Source organism: Ailuropoda melanoleuca, chromosome 1 (genome assembly GCF_002007445.2).
Source record: "Ailuropoda melanoleuca isolate Jingjing chromosome 1, ASM200744v2, whole genome shotgun sequence".
Taxonomy (NCBI): Eukaryota; Metazoa; Chordata; class Mammalia; order Carnivora; family Ursidae; genus Ailuropoda; species Ailuropoda melanoleuca.
Genome location: NC_048218.1, coordinates 105600248 through 105620099, shown reverse-complemented (window position 1 = coordinate 105620099; position 19852 = coordinate 105600248). Strand labels below are relative to the sequence as shown.

The 19852-nt window shown below is 42.8% G+C and overlaps 1 protein-coding gene across 2 annotated transcripts in view; it reads left to right on the top strand.

The window, feature by feature from the left end:
- Window positions 1–19852, top strand: part of ARHGEF26 (Rho guanine nucleotide exchange factor 26) — a 118696-nt gene that overhangs the window by 84282 nt on the left and 14562 nt on the right. For both annotated transcript variants that reach the window (XM_019805375.2, XM_002924706.4), the window contains 2 exons: window positions 1338–1492; window positions 17699–17908. In XM_019805375.2, the coding sequence (XP_019660934.2) occupies window positions 1338–1492; window positions 17699–17908 (365 nt within the window). The remainder of the gene's footprint in view (window positions 1–1337; window positions 1493–17698; window positions 17909–19852) is intronic.

Below are 19852 nucleotides of genomic sequence, written 5' to 3'. Positions count from 1 at the left end.
TTACACGCACTAACAAGATAACACTGTGTTCTCAGTAATTGCAGCCCTTCCGTGGGACAAAACCCGACACATGATCCCTTGTGGTGACCTCTGGGGTGGAATGGTAGGGTCCTCCCGAGTTATCTAAGCATCTCTCTGTCTGTCATCGGCCTTTTAAGTCTCAGCCATCCCAGTTGGATAATCGTTTGATTTGAGATTTGGGGGCTGGAAACGCCATGAACTCCCTTAATGGCCAGCTTTGAAGGTTTGAGGTCAGCCATAATCTTTCATCTTCCTTTTTAAACCTTCAGGAAAAATAGTCTATAACTGATGAGCAGCCTCCTTATTAAAGTCCCTTTACTAAAAAAATATATATATATATGTGTGTGTGTATATATATATATATATATGAGAAATCCTTTCTTAGCTTCTTCTTTCCTCTCTAGTATCGTCAATTTCCTCTCACTATTTTTAAATCACCGTTCCCTGAAAAGGATGGCCTTTGGAACTATTACAGCTATATTTTGTGTGTCCAAACCCTTTTGCTTACTCTGTGGATACAGTTTTTAAAAAGATTTTTGGCACTAAGCATTTCTGATAGCTTAAAAAAAAAAAGATCTCCTAAAGATAAGGATTATTCTGTGGGTTCGTGAGTTTTCTAGTTGGAAACTGGGCACTGAATAAAGAAAAAGCAGTATGTAATTCCTTGGATGCAGCCTCTTCTGTGAGATTCAGATGGACTCTTTTGGAAGAGCATCATTTGCACAGCCAGAAAGTGTCCTGATGCTTTCAGGGATGAATTTCCATGAGGAAAACTGCTATAAACTTAGGAACAGGTGTCCTCCAAAATATAGCTAAGTAAATAATCAGCAGACAAAACATAATTTGTGGGGAGTTTTTCCTGTTGAATAAAATATTTTTAGTTGATAAGTGAATGCAGACTTCTTTGTTTCTTGTTAACTACAATTATCGGGTTCTGTTTTGTGATATTTATAATAGCAGCAGTTGATACTGATAGATTTCCTTTTGAGGCTTTTCAGTTTTAAGTGACTCACTGTCCATCTTTTGAGAGTTAAGGAAGGGTAATAATTTTAGGCTGACCCAATAATATCTTCTCATTGAGTTTCAGTTGTCATATAGGCAAGTTAATAGTTTTTATATTGGAAAACAATTGCTCTTTTTTCATTTTCTCTTGCAGAATGTTCTGTACTTCTCTAATTATATTTCACTGTTATGTACTTATGAAATAATGACGTATACCAGTGTCATCTGTTTAGATGTGAGTTTTAATTTTCCCTCCAATACTCTGAAAGGGACTTTCATTTGGCTTCGTACACTGAGTTTTTCTCCTTCTGTAGCCTTTTCCTCTAGTCTCCTCTTCCCGGTGGTTGGTAAAAAGAGGTGAGTTGACAGCCTACGTAGAAGACACCGTGCTTTTCTCAAGAAGGACATCGAAACAGCAAGTCTACTTCTTTCTCTTTAACGACGTGCTCATTATCACCAAGAAGAAGAGGTAAGCCATTTTGTGATGTTGCTGGCTGTACATCCGGTTTTAAAGCTCTGTAATTCAAATGCCTTCTATGGTATTATTCTTTAAAACCTCATGATGTGAGACGTATAGTTTCCACACGTGGAATCATAGTAGCATCCATGTTTCACTTTCTTTAAATTACATACCCAGTTGAGACTCCAATCATTCCAGCCAACCTCTGTCGAGCTTCTATAGTGCGCAAGCCGCCGTTGTGAGCCTTTTACACACTCATGTCGTTGGACTCTCACGACATCCCTGGGGAGGTAGCACTCGTATTATCCCCCATCAGCATTCTTCACACTTCTTCTGCCACAGAATTTTTGTCTAGAACAGATAAAAGTTGCTCCAGTCGAGAACAAGCTGGTATGCAACTCGAGTGTTTGTAACTTAATTTAAACCCCACTGCTCTTAATGGTTGCTGGTCTAGAAAGTCTCCCTGTGACTGGCAGAATGAGAGCGGTACACCAGTACCTCCTTCTGAAGGGCTAAAGTCAAGCAGCTGGCAGCGTGTCTCATACACAGACGTGCGTGCACACGTGAGTGCACACACACACTCCCCTCAGTTCTTTCTTCAGGGAACATTCTTCACCAAGTGTACTCAGTGGCTTGTAGGATTGTAAAGTATTTTTTTCTGGTCCTTCATAAATATTCCATCTTTCCTAGAATATGAACTTAGAGAACAACATAAATCTGTGGTATTCTTCCACAGAGGAAGGCAACGATGGCGGGCTGAATTGCTAGCATATAATAGGAGTAAGGGTAGGTCAGGGGTACAGTTTAGATAAACAAGGTGAAGAGAATCATGGTAACAAGCTTCTAGGAGTATATAAAATAAATGTACAAATTTATCATAAGATAGTTTAAATTCTAATTCTCAGTTGCTGACATTTTAGCTTGAAAATTCAAGCTGAATTGAAACAGAGTATGAACTTTTCTTTTTGCTTCTTTTAATCAGACTGTATTAAGAATTATTTCAGCTGCTTGACTGTCCAGCTGAAATGAAAATTATGTATGGTCTACCTTGAAAAGCCGTAATACAACTATGATAAATACATAAAGATGCCGATTACTGTTTTTCATACTTAGGAAAATAGTGTGGCCATAACTTCAAGAAGAAATTATTTCTCTTACCTGGGACAGTTTCAGTAGTTCTAATAGCTAAGTAAATTTGATAAATAAAAATTGGAGAGGGATTATAATTTTGTATTTTTATGTTTATTTGGTTTTCTATGCTAGCATGTTTCTTTGGCTTTCTTTGAGACATTTTGTTTTTAGGAGAAAGTAATTATATATGACTCTTCAAATGCCATTACTCTGGACTTTTAACATCTTCCAGCTGTTGAAATATTTGTTCTGTCTCAATGGACCAAAAGCTGTAACTAAACTTTTCATTTTAGTGATAAAATATACGTTGACAGGATGAAGCCAATTTTAAATATAAATGTAGCTTTGATTATGATGTCTTCAATGAGTTCATGAAAACATTAAGGGTATTTAAACCAGTATAGTACAACTTTTATTCTCAAACTTGCATAGAACTACCCAATAAATGCAGACTTTCTGAACTTGGGAATTAAGGTTTATGCTATTCTACTTAGCTGTGTACTTTGCCCTCCTCAGCAGCTTTGGCCATTATATGTAGTGTTGTTTGCATAGCTCTCCCACGTTTATTTGCTCAGTTTATGTTTGAACTTGTATTATTAGTAAATGAAAGAAAAAAAATATATACAGCTCCAATGAAGAGGGCAACCTTGGACCCTATCTTTGCCTTTACCCAACCTGGGATTTCTTTTTCACCCTTACCAGTTATCTCGTCCTATTTCTAAGGTGCTCTTGACTAGGAGAATGGCACTGAAGGCTCACGTTGTTTATGACCTGAATACATGGGGAGGGTGACAAGCAGACCACAGAGACTTGATAAACAGGCTCGAGTAAAAATGTACAGTATGCGCAGCCGTATTTACAATGTAGCTTCAAGGAGGCAACTGCGAATGCTTCGCATGCCAGAGACAGCAGCGAAGGAGATACAACAGCTTTGAAGGAGGCAATAATTTAGGCTTGGCTGCAAGGTACAGATAAAGGATAATTACCTGTGCCAACTCTGGAGGGCCGATCCAGCCACCCACTGCCTAATTGTAATCCCAGGGTTCAGCCAAGGGGCTTAGCTGCTGGGTCTGCAGTAGGTTTCAGCATCAGGGAGGCTCCTGGCTACTGGGGGAGGCTGCTCGGGCGGGCGGTTACTCTTCGTCCTCCGAGCCAGTCTGGCAGCTGGTGTATGCTGAGCCCGGTCCGCAGATGGCTGGGTGTGTGGCCGCCTCCGCTCGGCGGTGCGTGTGTCAGTGCTGGGGCTTGCAGAGCTGGTAGTGACTGTGGGGCTGTCTTCTAGCGCAGGGATTGTCACCCGTTTTTAGAATATTAGAGGAAGTTTCAAGTCTCCGTCAGCTCTGGGCTGGTTGCGGGTCACTGTATTAATAGTCTCTTCTACCAGATTTCCGTTAGACTCTTCTGGATGAGAAAGTGAATTCACTGATAGTTAAAGCTGTGACTGCAGGTTGTGTGGGTACTTCTAGAGCAGAGTCTTCACCTTGGCACTCTTTTTTTTTTTTTAAGATTTTATTTATTTATTTGAGAGAAAGAGCACGAGTGGGGGAGGAGGGGCAGAGGGAGAGGGAGACGCAGACCACGCGGAGCAGGGAGCCCAATGCAGAGCTCGATCCCAGAACCTTGGAATCACGACCTGAGACCCTGAGATGAAGGCAGATGCCTAACCGTTGACTGAGCCACCCAGGCGCCCCTCGCCTCGGCACTCGAGGCTGACTGTTCTTTGTTGCGGAGGCTGCCCTGTGCTTTGTAGGGTGTTTTAGCAGCACCCTGCTCTCTACCACTATTTGCCAGTAGCCTCTCCTTCTCAGTTGGGACACCAAGAATGTCTCCAGACATTATTGTATGTCCCTTGGCTGGGGGTGGGGGTGCAAATTGCCCCCATTTGAGGACCACTGAACCACAGTGATGAGAGACTGCTAACCTGTACTGTCTTCACAATAGGGCAGGTGTGCAAATGTATCAGACCTGACACAGCACGAACAGTAATAGTGTAATAGGGGAACAGACTGCCATGTTATACTCCTAGATTAATGAGTAACAACTTATTTATAATTATCCATTACAGTACACAGACCATACCCCATGTCCAACCGTAGGGACCAAGCACTGTTGTGTCCAGTTTTGAAATGTGGAAACTGAATCTAAGACCTAAATAGGTTCAAGCTCTCAAATGCCTTCTTTTGTAAGGTAGTTAACTGCCTTATTCTCCTTCAGTGCCTTTTATCTGGCTTAAATTTTCCCTCCCAATTTCTTCTGAACCAAAAAGCAGTTCCCCCCTGTTAGTTTTTTTTCAGCTGGTATAGCAAAGTCTCACACACTGGGTGGCTTAAGACAATAGGAATGGGTTGTGTCATAGCTCTGGAGGCAGTGGTCCAACATAAAAATATTTGCAGGGCCATGCTCCCTCCAGTCTCTGGAGAGAATCCTGCCTCACTTCTTCCAGCTCCTCGTGGCCCCTGGGATTCCTTGGCGTGGAGTAGCATAACTCCAATCTCTGCCTCTGTCTTCATATGGCCTTCTTCTCTCTGGGGCGCAGTGTGTCTTGAAATCTCTCTCTCCTTTTAAGGACACCAGTTACTGGATTTAGGGCCTCCTCTACTCCAGGATGATCTCACCCTAACTTGATTACATCTTCAAAGACCTTATTTCTAAATAAGGTCACATGTACAGGTACCAGGGGTTAGGACTTTAGCAGAATTTTGGAGGACGTATTTCAACTCACTGCACTCCCCCAACCCATTACCACTGTTAAATTATGATTATGATCACATAATGCATAAATGTGCTTAAGAATAATGTCTTAAGCCAGTTGTAGAACACACCTTTTTTTTAAATTGACTGATGCCATTTTTTCATTATTTTGGAATGACATCTTGGTCATGTGACTCGAACACCCCTTTCTGGAGGGCTCATAGGTTACCTTCATCTGCATCTTCTCCTTCAGATCTGTTCCTTCTCCAAGATCTCTCCCCTCCTTTGTTAAAGCCACCTCCGTGCATTGGGGTGCTCCACAATAAACCCTAAAGACTACTTTGGCTCTGTGTCCTCATTGCACCCCCTGTCCAGCCATCACTGGTCTCTTAAGCAGCCCGTGGAATTGCTTCTCTCCTCCCACATTGCCAGTGCCCTTGTGGAGCCACCTTGAATTCACCTGTAAGACACACCTAACTGGAGTCATGCCATCATCCCTCCGTCCACTTGACATTCCACAGCGGAATGTAAAAGTGTGCTCTTTAAAGGACACTTCTACTCAGTCTGTCTCTTGCAAATGGCCCTTCTGTGGCCCTAGCTTGTACTTAGCCTTACTGAGCCACCTTTCTAGCCACAAGGACCTGGCACATCTTTCTTTACCAGAATTCTCTCGCTCCCCACGGATCCACTGCACCCAAGCCATTTCTCGGCAAAGTCCTTTTTATTCTTGAGGTCTTAGTTGAATTGTCACACCCACTGGGAGTTCTTATCCAGTCCTCAGTAGTGGGGTCATTTCTGTTGCTTTATGGTCCCATAAAACCCTGTACTTTCTCTGCCATAACATTTGTGTTACTATGTGTTCATGTCTGTCTTGCTGACTTTCGTATCCTTAGTACATAGCCCAGTAATCTGGCCCGTAATGATCATTTATAAATGTCTGTTAAATTTGAACCAATTGTGGAAATATAAACAGCTTGATGAATGTAGTACTCAAAGGGCAGACCCCCTCATTCTACTCCCAAGCTAAAATTTCTTTGACTTCTCCTTTATTTTTAAAGGATGTGATTTTTGTATTCTGCTCCATTATATATTAATTTTTTATTAATTTTGGCAAAAACAAATCTGGACCTTTGTTTATCATGTGGCTTATCAAATCTCTGGAGTTTTACCTATAAACTTACCCATAAATGCCACATAACCTCAATTTCAAAAACATTTAGGACTCTATTTGCGAAACTGTGCTGTACAGAGGAAGTGTTTTTAGGCCTGCTTTTATTTTGTCCTATCGTATCAACTTATGTTTTGAGCTGCAAGTAAAAGTGTAATCATACCAGAGGGTTTAAGCGATAAAACCGGTGAATCATCACACACACACATGCACACACACACAACAAGAAGTCCGGTGAGCTTGGGAAGCCCTACATACTCCATTTTTCTTTGGGAGATTCACTGTTGGATCCCTTAGGAAAGCTTTTGGCTATACGTAACAATTCCCAAATAACAATGGCTCAGATCCTCAAGACAGTTACTTCTCTCTGCAAAGATAGGATGAAAGGGGGCAGTCTGGGCCCCGTGATCACAAGTAACCCAGCCCTTGTCTGTTCTTCGGCTGCACTCCACTCTATCCACTTTTTGCCCGCATGCAGATAGCTGCACGGTTGCAGATAGCTTCTGCACAGCCGAGCATCATGATTTCCTTCAAAGACACAGGCTGAGAAACAGAGGCGGACCAAAGGGGCTCTTTCCTCAAGCAGCTCTTTTCTTTTAATCAGCAGAGGAAAACCTTTCCCAGACAATCCCCTGAAGACTTCTTATGTCTCATAGGTCAGTCATGGGTCCCAAGGCTGGTCATTAGAGGGGAGGCTGGGAACGCCGGCGTGTAACAAAGGGGAACAGGAGAGCCATGAGTGTTTAGGTCCAGCCGGGATGCATGCCCTGCGGCCAGACACAGTGGGACGCGGTAGACAAGAAGCAGGGGAGGCTGACAGGCGATTAGATCGCAGACAGTTCCAGCCACAACCAGGAAATCTTCTTTTCCACGGAACGCTAATTAACATACAAGTAGTTTGGGAAACAGAACTCTGTAAAAGAATTCGTGCTTGCCTTTAGGATAACCGCGGGGAAGGGGGTGGGGCATTCGTCTCAAAGAAGCCGGAAGTGATTGAAGATTCAGAACCCACTTCTGTTGGTGGGTGCTGGTCACGTGAGCATCTTGTCGGTAGTTCCTTTTTGTTCCCATCAGCCGAGATGTGTCCGTTAGCACGCTTGGAGCTCACAGAGACATGGGCCTGGTTTGGGTGTTGGGCATCATACCCAAAGAATGCAGAAATCTAGTCTAGTCTTGTTGTCTGTAAGAGTAAGCGTATCGTGTTCTGATTTGTTTTTTCATTCTTCTCCTGAATTCTCCACCCACAAACAATGTAACCGTGGTGTTTTCAGGTATTCCCTGCAGTTAGATGAATAGTAACAGCAGTAGTGATGATAAGAACCTATATTATGGAGCGTGTGCAGTGTGCCCATTAATAGTGCTCAGGGTGCGTAGGCAACATACCATTGAGTTGTCATAGCAACCTAGTATTAGTAGTATTTCCGTTTTATGGTTGAGCACTCTGAGGCAGAGAGTCTCTTTTTTGAGATCTCTCAGCAAAGCCAGGATTTTTTTTTTTTTATTCGACAGAGAGAGAGACAGCCAGCGAGAGAGGGAACACAAGCAGGGGGAGTGGGAGAGGAAGAAGCAGGCTTATAGCGGAGGAGCCTGATGTGTGGGGCTCGATCCCATAACGCCGGGATCACGCCCTGAGATGAAGGCAGACGCTTAACCGCTGTGCCACCCAGGCGCCCCCAAAGCCAGGATTTTAATCCGAGTTTCTGACTCCTCAGCCTTCTCTCTACACGATTTCTTTATGCTCATTCTTTTTTAACTTCCTTTTTCTAGACTATTTTCACCTTTCCCCCATCCTGTAATGTCATTGGGAAAAATAGCCAGAAACTTGCACCTTTGTATAAATACCCTTACTGATCATTGGAGAAAATTAGAACCAGTACCAAATTGCACTTCTGAACTTTCCTCTGCTTTTAGGTAATCTAGCATCAGAGTGTAGGGAAGAGTTTCCCTTTCATAGCATTTCCTTCCTGAAGACATTTAAGGCCGTGGACTCCTACTTCCTGATTCGTCGTTCCATAAATGTTACATATATTTACATAACTTGGACTCTAAGACACATTACAAATCCTCACGGTTTTAAAAAAGGATTTTCTATAATAGATTACTACCAGATCGTTATCATTAAGTTCGGGAACTTAAGTTAGAACTTGATGGGTTTTCCCAAGTAGTTTGAATGCCCAGTGGCTTAAATCTGGGAAAGCTCCCTGGAAAGGGTCATGGCCTGGCTTGACCCCATTTTGAGTTTTTCCATTTTGAAGCCTTTTTGACTATAGAAGGCTGAAGTCACCTGACATTGTCTCTCTTCCTCTGCAGAATAAACTTCTTCCTCGGGAAATTAAGAGAATCGTGGACAAAGGAAAGGCCATAATATTCTCTTACTCAAAGCACTAGTATTCCTTGAACATAAACCTTGGTTATTTCTGACCACTGGTGGTATCAGGTTCTAAATTCAAGATGGTGAAATAGGGTAGGAGAGGCATGAGAACCCCATTGCTTTTCTTGTCATCCTGTTTTTCTCTGGCTACCCACATACCCTTGATTCCTCTAACGTCATGAGTAGTTTGGGTATCGGTTCCTCTAGTCCATAGGAAGAGTTGACATTGCTATTCAATGCTGAAAGCTGTGATGGCTGAGAAACACAGTATCGATGTCTGGGGTCAAGTAGAACTTGGCTCAAATCCTGGCCATGTGGTCTTGGGCAAGTTACTGTTAATCTTTTGAGAGCCTCAGTATTCCCGTCGGTAAAATGGGTTTAACAGTTCACCTTCCTCATGGAATTTCTGTGAGAATTAAATAAGATAGTGCACATAAAGCTCTTAAGACAATGAATACTTCCTGCTAAGTGACTGATACATGCTGAGTATCATTATTCCTAGTATTATATCTCTCTCTCTAAAGATCTTGGCACAAATCAAGTTATTGCCTTTCTGCTTCTAGATTATTTTATAGTTTTAAAAAATGGTTTGAAACCTTTAGCCAGTGCTACACGTCTGAAAGTTGAAGTGTACCAGGGTCAAACCTGATTTATGGCCCCTGATACATGACCTTAGGAATGAATGCGTTTAACTCAATGCCTCTCCCGCTCCGTCCGAATCAGATGGCAAGTGAGCGAGCGATAACCATTGATCTACTTCTGTTCTTTTATAAGTTGATGGGAAGCACGTGTACACTTTTGTAGTAGCAATTCTCTTGCAACATCCCTTACAACTGATTAGAAGACAGTATAACTTTGTGGCTGAAAAAAGTGAATTCAGTATATTTTTTCCTTTCATTCAAGGAAGTCAGTGGAAGGAAACCTGAGCGTGAGGATTTCTTAGTAATTTGTAGTAATCCTTACCAACTTAAGAAGCTGCTGCCTACCTGTTCTCCAGACCTTGTTTAGTTCTGGGTACCCCAGGGAGAAAGCTTCAGCAAGGAGCTAACAGCCTCTCGGCCCTGCCCATCTCCCCTTTCCAAGGACCATGAGTTCAGGGCAATCCTGCGTGCAGCCAGGGTCCTGGAGATCCGTGGGGGGAGAAGGAGGCCTTTCCAGTCTGCGATGGGTCACTAGCCATATTTTTTGGTGACAGTGAATCATATCAGATCCTTATCTTACCAACAAATGTGGTCCTTAAAACTATTTGTTCTATTGTTGACAATGAAATAGGAAGCCTGAGGCATGTTTGTTAGTCTTCAGAATTATTTTGAGGAACTGAGCAAGTAAGCCTGTTTGAAAAATCAGTCTCTGGATAAATATCATGCCTTGTTTTGTTGGAGTGCTTGCCAAACTATGAATTTCTTGGCCCATGTGTTTAGTTCAAATCATGCTTAGTCCACTTGGCCATTTGCAAAGTGCCTGTCATTACCAAGCGTTTAACAAAATGTCAGGCAATCAAAATGCATGATCTGTGAGGAAAATTAAAAATAATAGCTGACATTTACTGGTTGTGAGCCAGGCATGATTGTTAAGAGCTGTCTGTGCAACAAGATAATTAAGTATATTATCTCACTTAATCCTCACAACAGTCCAAGGAGATTAGTATTGTTATCCCCATTTTACAGATGAGAAAACACAGAGAGGGTTAGTAACTTGTTCAAGATCAGAGTGAGTAAGGGATAGAATTGGGATTCTTACCAGACATTCTAAATCAAGTCTCTGCTCTTATGTATGACACTGTACTTCATTACTTTAAAATTGTACTGTGCTTCAATAAAAACTTGTTTGTATTATTCTAAAACTAAGCTTTAAAATTGAAATCAGCATCCGTCGTGTGACATAGTGTTTCAACCTCTTAACTCAAAATAAATTTCAGTATAGACCAATAGTTTTCATCCCAGAAATGTTAACTAGAGTATCTTTATTCTCCTTAAGCACAAGATCAAATATGGGGATTTGGAAATGTGTTTTCAGAAGCGAAAGAGAAATTGAAATCTGCCCAGGAAGAATTCTTAAACTTTTTTTTTTTTTTTAAAGATTTTATTTACTTATTCGACAGAGATAGAGACAGCCAGCGAGAGAGGGAACACAAGCAGGGGGAGTGGGAGAGGAAGAAGCAGGCTCATAGCTGAAGAGCCTGATGTGGGGCTCGATCCCATAACGCTAGGATCACACCCTGAGCCGAAGGCAGACGCTTAACCGCTGTGCCACCCAGGCGCCCCTGCCCAGGAAGAATTCTTATACATGTCTTGAAGGAAAGTAGGAAGGATCTCCTTTGATTGTATAAAACCTCCTCAGATCGTGTGAATCAGCACACTGGGAGAATGACGGAGCCATTCTAAATCCCTGAGGGAAAAGCAAGGGGCTGGGAGAGGATCTTGGAGAGTGACCCAAAAGAAGGATGACTAAGAAATGTCACAGGGACATTAGAAGAGGAAGATAGAATTTCAGGATGTCACAGGTGCTCGACATCACCAAATTTTGTTGTGTTGAGATGTTATGTATGATGTTAAGGAGAATAGTACTGAAATTCAGGTCATTGGATTGGGTGGGGTGCTGGGCCATGATGGCCTTGGGGAGCAATTTCACCGGCATGTAGGGACAGGGTCTGAGAAAACGAAAAATGCAGGCAGCTGCTAGCTCAGGAGACATTTGTCTTGGCACCGGCCAAGTAAATGTTTTTCAGAACAGGGAACCTGAATGCATGTTTTAAACAAAGGCCCTGGAAAGGGGGCTACTGCACAGGTAAACAGTAAACATCACTATTTTGATATATGCAGAAAATAGTGTTGTTCTGGATAATTCTTGATAGCATCTTCTCTTCTAAATTTAACTCTTTTATGAAAGGAAGAACTGGAGGTGCTGGTTGGATTTCCACCTGTCAGATTTTGGCTATAAAAGAAAATTCCAGAACAGTGCCATGGTCAAATGTGAGACGACTCACGGGGCTGAAGAGCAGTGAGATTGTGGGAAAGCTGGCCTACACAATCCTACCGTTCCCCTCACCTCCCCCATCACATCTTTCCTTTACCATGTCTGGCTTCTTCTTGGTCAACTAGCCTAATTCCCATTCCTGGCCATCCTTGTTATGTACTTAAAGTAAAATGTTTGCTAGTAAGGGTTAAGGTGGGAACTGTCCCGAAGGTATTTGCGTGTTTAAAAGCACCACCCCCCAGGCACAAGGGAAGCCTGATGGGTCTATGACCAGGAGAAAGACCTGTTCTGTCACCGCCTCTTCTCATGACTCTTAATGTACCCAGAGCTTGGGTCCAAGGAAATATCCTGGTTACTGAATGAGACTGGGGTACAAATTTTTTTATTTGTCAGATGGTTCTTCAGATGTTCCAGTATTATTTGGTGATTAACCTGTTAGTTCCCCATAGATTTGAAATGTCACCTATACTAGTCCTAAATTCTCAAATGTGTTTGGGTCAATTCGTGAACCCACTGTTCCGTTTCACTAATCCATCTGTCAACTCATGCCTCAGGCCCAGTCTTGCAATTACTGTAGTTTTATAATATGCTTTCAATATGCCCTAAGGCTGGATCACTCTCATTCTTTTTCAAAATCTTTCTGACTGTGCTTACTTTTTTTGTATATTTTAGAATCAGCTTGACTCTGCCCCCTCTTCACCACATTCCAGAAAACCCTGTGTGTACTTCATTGGGATTGTGATAAAATTATACTTTGATACAGGAAGGATTGATACCTCTATAATATCAAACTTTCCTATCCATTCAGGCCTTCTTCTGAACCGCCTGGAGGCTGTTTTCATATAGCAGAAACCTGTTAGGTTTAATCCTCAATGTGTTATGGGTCTTGTGGCTATTAAATAAGATGACTTCTGTTACATTTTCTAACCGAGTGTCATTGATATATAGCAAAGCTTTTTTTTTTCCTTCCTTAACCCAACCACTTTGTTGCATTCACTCTCACTTTGTAATATCTTTTCAGGCAATGATGTCATCTGCAAATAATCAGTTGTTTGTAGGGCAAAAAAAATTCCATTGTGCAATAGTCACTTCAACTATACCTTCACACATCCACAGACATGATGCGTTTATTATTCTTTAAGTTTTTCTTTACAAGCTTGGCTTGTAAAGTATTTGAAATGTACAGAACATTATCAAACACTAACATACCTATCATCCAGACTGAACAGATACTTTTTGCCATGTTACTGTCAGATCATTCCTCTTTAAACAAAAAAACCTGGTGTAATACTGCAGACGCACCTGTGCTGTCTCCGTCCCGTCTTCCTCCCCTCCGCCCCACAGTAAGCCCTGTGCTGAGGTTGGCGTCTGGCAGCCCACACTCACTAGCGCATGCCGATGTATGTGGTTGTGGGGTTTTAAAAACGTGTCCACGTTGTCTGCAGTTGTAACATGCTGTCCTGATTTGAAAGTAATAAATACAGGCCCATTATGAAAAATTCCAACCTTTCGAGAAATTGGTGGGACAGAAAGTTCAAAGTGATCCATGATAATCTTCTTAAGAAAGCCACTCTTCACAGTAAGGTATGTCATGTTTTAAGCCACGCTGAGAGGTAGCGTGGAGCAGGACAAGCACTCTCTGGAGTGCCTAAAAAAGAATGCCTTCCTGAGGGAAGGATAGTTGAGGCATGTGTTCACCACCACATCCTGTACTCTCCAGATAGTTCTCTACCTCGGTTAAAAAAAGACGTGAATCTCAGCAGAGGTTACTAGGACTTGAGGTAGGTTTCAACAGGGAGTTGCAGCCTTGCTTACACCACAGAGCAATAGGCTTCTCTAGATGTGGTGGCTGCACCTGATAGGGGCACGGAGCAGACAGCCTTGACGAGCAGCTGGCGAGCTTGGAGCACATGTAAGACAATCAGAGGAAGTCTCCATATAAACTTCTCCATGCAAGGAAAGGTGGTTTTTCCATTTGCCTTTTTCTGAGCAATTTAACTTCCTAATTACATGGTCCAAATTGTTTCAGAGACTATGTAAACCATATGTTTGTTAAATGATAGAGACAAACATGGGGAAGTCCGATTAGCATCAGCTTCCCTCAGGAAGGGGGTTTCTTTCCCAGCCCGGCTCAGGGCTCAGGCTGCATTATCCTGCTTGGACGCGGGGGAGTAAGCAGGGGAGGGGGTAGTTGGTGCACAGCTGCGTCTGGCTGTGGATACTCCCTTCTTGGTTCTGCCGAGGCACATATTTTAACCCAGTAGCCTTTCCTATTAGCATGAGCAAGTAGGTGCTGGCTGACATTAGCAGAGTGAAGTTCGTCCAGTATTTAGCAGATTCGGAGAGGAGAAAGTACGGTAATTTTGAGCCTTTATGAGGGTGAGTGTATGAGTGTGTATGTGTGGGAGAGGACAAACGTGCTAGCAAGAGGGAGTTGCTGTTTAGTTTTAGTCCCATTGGGTTTAACAGTAGAGGGTGAGAATAATTTGTTTCACTACTGTTCAATGAAATCAGAGTTTTGAAAAATGTAAGTTTATTAAAAGAGAAGTGAAGGAGTTATAAACATTATTTATTATATAATGGACACGTTTACAGACTAGATGAACTAATGATATTGGATGATTGCTGTTGAATCAGTTAAAAAAAAAAAAAACAACCACATGTTTCCTGTGTCCTATTTTGGATTCAGAAGTCCAGACAGTGGGACAAGTTCCCTGTTGGGGTGTCTCGGTGACACAGATGTGCAGGTGAACTCCCAGAGCTATAAATAAAGTGGCCACAGTTTGTCTTCCCAACTGGATATCTGAGGTCAACAGGCAGACATGGGCTCACACAGTCACCCCAGCTCTTAACGGTGTTGTAGTTGTCATTGCTTAAGAGAACAATGAAAAAAAACACTCTTAATTTTTCTACTTTTTCTGGCCTTAATTGCCCCCAGAAAACAAAGATTCGGAGCATTAATGAAACACATGAGCGGATATTGTTTGTATTTATACAAACACTGGGGAAAAGAGGAACTCAGAAAATCAAGAGGAAAAAAAAAAAGGCTGAACTAGTTTATTCCTGCTAGTTTGCATAGGCTTCCTGTGGCCTCTTGGTCTTGGATTCTAGTGGGGACTACCAAAGAGGTGCAACCGAGTTATGCTGACGACGGCTTGGAACTTGAGTCATCTTGAATGATGGCTTTATGGCATAAACATTCCTTTGCCTTTTATTTCTTTGGAAATATGAAGAATACCTGTGCAGTGTCATTGGTCAGGACACTCCCTGAATACCCATGTACACAATGTTAGGACGCTTGCATTTCTTTGTCTGAGCAAACAGTTGTTTTTACCTGGATATGGGTGTCTTTGACTAACAGATCATCTTGTTTAAGTTGTGAGTTGGACCAAAAGATGAACTAAGAGGAACAAAGAAGCCCTCATTCATCTTGTTCTTTATTTAGTTTTTGACGTTGTCGGGGTTTTTCTTTTGTTTTTTGCTTTTGTGTTTTGTGGTTTGGTGTTTATCCTGAGTCCCGAGCTGTTAAATCTATGTTTAAGATATCTAGACAACATTATAAACTTTTCCTACTCTGCCAAAAATTGCTTTTTTTCTGGTAAACATGGTCTTTTAAAAATATAACCTAGAGCACCTGGGTGGCCCAGTCTGTTAAGTGGCCAACTCCTTATTTCAGCTCAGGTCAGGGTCATGGGATTGAGCCCATGTCAGACTCTGAGTTCAGTGGGGAGTCTGCCAGAGATTCTCCCTCTGTGCCTCACCATGCGCGTGCTCTCTCTCTCTCAAATAAATTTAAATATATATATATACACACACACACACACACACACATATATACATATATAAACATAAATATTATCCTGCTTTCTCCTTTTATAAAAATCATGTGAACTTTGATAAACCTTATTTTGATGCAAGAAATATTTTATATATCCTGACTATGGCTGTCTTGATCTGTAGGCAGTTTCAGGAGAGCTTTGGAAATGATCTTGCCATGTGAACTTTCAGTTAATACAGATTATTGCCCTAGCAAAGAGTTAGACTTGATCAGAAGGCAGTATTTTGCTTTTATAGATAACTGTGTTTGCTGTTTCTTGAGGGGGGGGTTATCTATCAAACTAAATTTTGGAAAAGATTTTATAAAGTTGTCTAAGTGGTAACTACAAGGAAGTGGTTGACAGGTGGGTGTCTACCGCTGAATGAAAGAAATTCTAAGAAATCTTGAGCAAAATGGCCTATCCTGAAATTCCTAGTGTAGTTGATTAGACACAAGGAGTCTCCTTTTCTCGTAGTTCTTCTGAATTCATGCATTTGCATTTATTTTAAAATAAGGTAAACAGTTTTGTTCCTAGAATATATTAGAATATATTGCATAGTCATCCGTTTATTCAACAGTCATTTCTTGAGCTCCCCCATATTCAGCTGCAGGGGTACCCATGCAGGCAGAGTAGAGGGGGAGTTGGATCTAACAAGGGTTGGGATTCGCCAAGGAAATGAGCATGTATGCATGGAGTGATTTTAATTGCATACCACGAAGTCCAGGCTGGGTAATTTAACAAGCATGAACGAGAGGACATGAAGGGTTGAAGGACGGGGGAAATGTGGTAGAGTCGGTGGGCTAGAGAATTGTCAGGGTTGAGGATTAGAAGAAGGGCGTTGGAGGGACAGGTGGTTGAAGAGGGTGATTGACATTGGGATTCCAGAGAGGTTGCAGTTGACAGCAATGACAAGGTCTAGGGCATGACAGTGGTGGGGTAGCTGAAGGAGGGCAGAGGATAAGATGGGTGGGGAAGGGGAAGTCAAGGAACTGAGAAGCCAGGGTCAATGGAAGGCTCCCCTGCATGGAAATTCAAGAAAGTAGTGTTGGGGAGAGACCGTGAGCCAACAACTAAACTCGTAAGGGCAGGACGGCTCATAACTCATCCAGGAGTCTGTCCCTGACTTTGATTATGAGATAGAGCTGGGCAGCATGAGCTTCAAAAGCTAACGACTTTTTGGGAGGAGGAAGTGATCATTTTCTAGTTGCAGCAATGAGAAGCAAGCCAGCAGAGAGCCTTTAGGCGAGGCCACATTTTCTGGGGAGAGCCAAATTTCTGTTAAGGCAGGGTTCAAAAACAAGGCCGAGGATTTGTAAGATATTGCTGGATTCCCTACATGAGGTCCATTTCTGGATGACCCAGTAGAAGGGGTTCAGAAACTAGCTGAGGAACTCAGGAAGGGTGGAGGCAGGTTAGGCGTGTTCACGGTGCTACGAGAATGAGAATCCAGGGGAGTGAGGCATACCGGGGGTCTTGGGCAGAATCGGGGATAGAGCAATCAGTGCTGGTGGTTTCTGAAGCAGGTGGTGAGGCTGTGTGTGTTGGGAGAGAAGGTCGGCTCAGGCAGACCTCTGAGGCTCTTCTTCTGTCCTGTGCCTAGTGGTTTGGAGGCTGGGCGTGAGCCCTGTTACCCAGAGTGTAGGTAGGTTTGGGACTCCCTCTTTATTCTTTATTCTGTGGACAGAGGGAAGACTGGGAAAGCATAGCCGTCCGAACATTACCTCTATGCACATGTGTCTCACTTGTGATAACAGTTCCAGAATAATGTAAGATGAAAGCTAGAGCATTTAGAATTATGTTTAATATTGCTTTTAAACCTGAGATACAGTTTAGCTTATTACAGAGAAATAGTAATTAATGGGTTTAATTTGGGAAGTGTGTATTGATTCATAATCAGTATATATATAATTCAGATTCCAGCTCACATTTTAAAATAAATCATTCTCTCCCTATCCTTCCCTCCTCCCCATCACCTTCTCCCCAAAGGTGACATGAAGACTGACCGTGTCACAGTCCTATCCACTGAATCGTTGACGTGCTCTTTTCCCTTTTCCTTATAGTGAAGAAAGTTACAACGTCAATGATTATTCCTTAAGAGATCAGCTATTGGTGGAATCTTGTGACAACGAAGAGCTTAATTCTTCTCCAGGGAAGAACAGTTCCACGATGCTTTATTCAAGACAGAGCTCTACCAGCCACCTCTTCACTCTGACGGTCCTCAGTAACCATGCGAGTGAGAAAGTGGAAATGCTGCTCGGGGCTGAGACGCCGTAAGTGTGTGCGGGGACGGGGTTTTTGAGTGTCTGCTATCAGTCTTCCCTATGTCGTTGCCCTTGGTCTAAGACTCCCTAGAAACAGTGAACAGTAGCTGCTGTGTATTGGTTGCTGAGTACCTGTATGCGCCAAGTCCTGCGTCTAGGTACTTCACGCAAGCTCCTCTTTTCACTGTGATCCCCTCCACGTCTCGAGAGATGGACATTATTTTTATCCTCATGAATCCTAATGGAGCATTGTGCTTTAGGTGGTGTGCTTTTCTGTTTAGAGAGTGGTTTAAAAATCCCTGCATTTTCATCATTGGTAAAGATGTGACTCATGAGCCCTGGGTGGTTGGCACCCGGTAGTTTGAGTCTGGGCCATAAGTTTTCCTAGATAAGGGAGCTGAGGCCATTTTGCAATCACCTGCCATCAACCAGACAGCAAAAAGCCTCTGATGATTTCTATCCAAAGAGATACTCAGTTTTGGAAACATTAATGAGTCCACTTTCCCATCAGAGTCGATGCAGATGCTAAATTAAATAAACAGTCCCGCTGCCTGTGGCTGCCAGCACACCGGCGGCTGAGGGGCCGGCCAGCCTCACACCGGACGGAGGCGAGGGGCCTTCGTCTCCGAGTCCACCCTCTCATGATCTGATCCATTTAGAGGTCGTTGACCTATTTATTTGTTTAGAAACTGGAAACATCCTCTTGAAACAATCATCACCGGCAGGTGTTCTGTTGGACGGAGCAGTAGAGGAAGAGGGGAAGCCCCTCACTCTTTGTCCTCGGGGATCCTCCACGGCCCTCCCACTCGAGTCGGCCAGCGTTCCCACGTGGTGCGATTAAAGCGGACCAGCAGCTGATGAATAACAACCCTAGGACTGTAGCAAAAGCGTAGCGACAGCAGACCCAGGAAGGTGGCTCTACTAGAGTATTTTAACAGTGGTTCCTGGATCATTAAAGAGAGACATGAGAACAAGAGTAAAATTATCAAGCATCCACATAAAACGTTTTAAATGATCATTTCCTATCTTTAGGCACTGGAAGTAACGTCTCAAGGGCTGAAGAAGACCAAGAGGGACAGGTTGATGTAAAATCGATTTGAGATTTGAAAATAGCCACAGTAGAGTATTCCGAATGAACTTGAGAGTTAGCAGAGGGACTGAGAAAAGGAGCTTCATCCTATGTGTTTATTTGTATAAAACAAAGAAATGCCTTCTTCTCAGGTCCCGGAGCTCTTCCGTGAAATAGCTGAAGAGCCCTGCCGTAGGCCTTGCACGTTCCTGTGTTTGCTCCTCTGGGTGGGTGTGGTACTAACTGGTTTATGCAGGTGACCAGCAGGACACAGATCCAAGACCTGGGCTCAGGAAGGCATTTCTTCAGCTCCGAAAGTGATTAAACCCGTTGCCCAGTGAAGACAGATCCAGCCTTCCTCTGTTTGGGGGAGCTTCTCTTAAAAAGAGAATTTCGTATGTCTGAGCTTTGGATCTTATATGACTTTTTTTGTTTGTTTGTTTAAAGTAGGCCCCTTGCCCAGCATGGAGTCCAATGTAGGGCTTGAACTCACGACCTTGAGATTAAAACCTGAGCGGACATCAAGAGTCGGACGCTGAACCGACTGAGCCACCCAGGTGCCCCCTTATATGACTTTAAGGATGAAGAAGTCTCAAAGGCTCTGTAGATGAGTGCTTATCCAGCCATTCTAGAGAAATCTCAGATTTTCACTCATCAGTTTTCGTTCGTAGTGGTGAAAGTGTCACTGGTTTTGCTTTGTGTTTTCCTTTTCTCTCTGTTTATAAGGATTGTTCTTTATTCAGGTCCTGCCAACATCTCAGCAGAGCTTTTCCTGTCTCCTTCATAATTTATGTAAACTCCACACTTGTTTCTGAGATTATTCCAGGAGAGTAGGAAGTAAACTGACATGTCCAGTGCTTTGTATACCAAGGCTAGATCCTTTC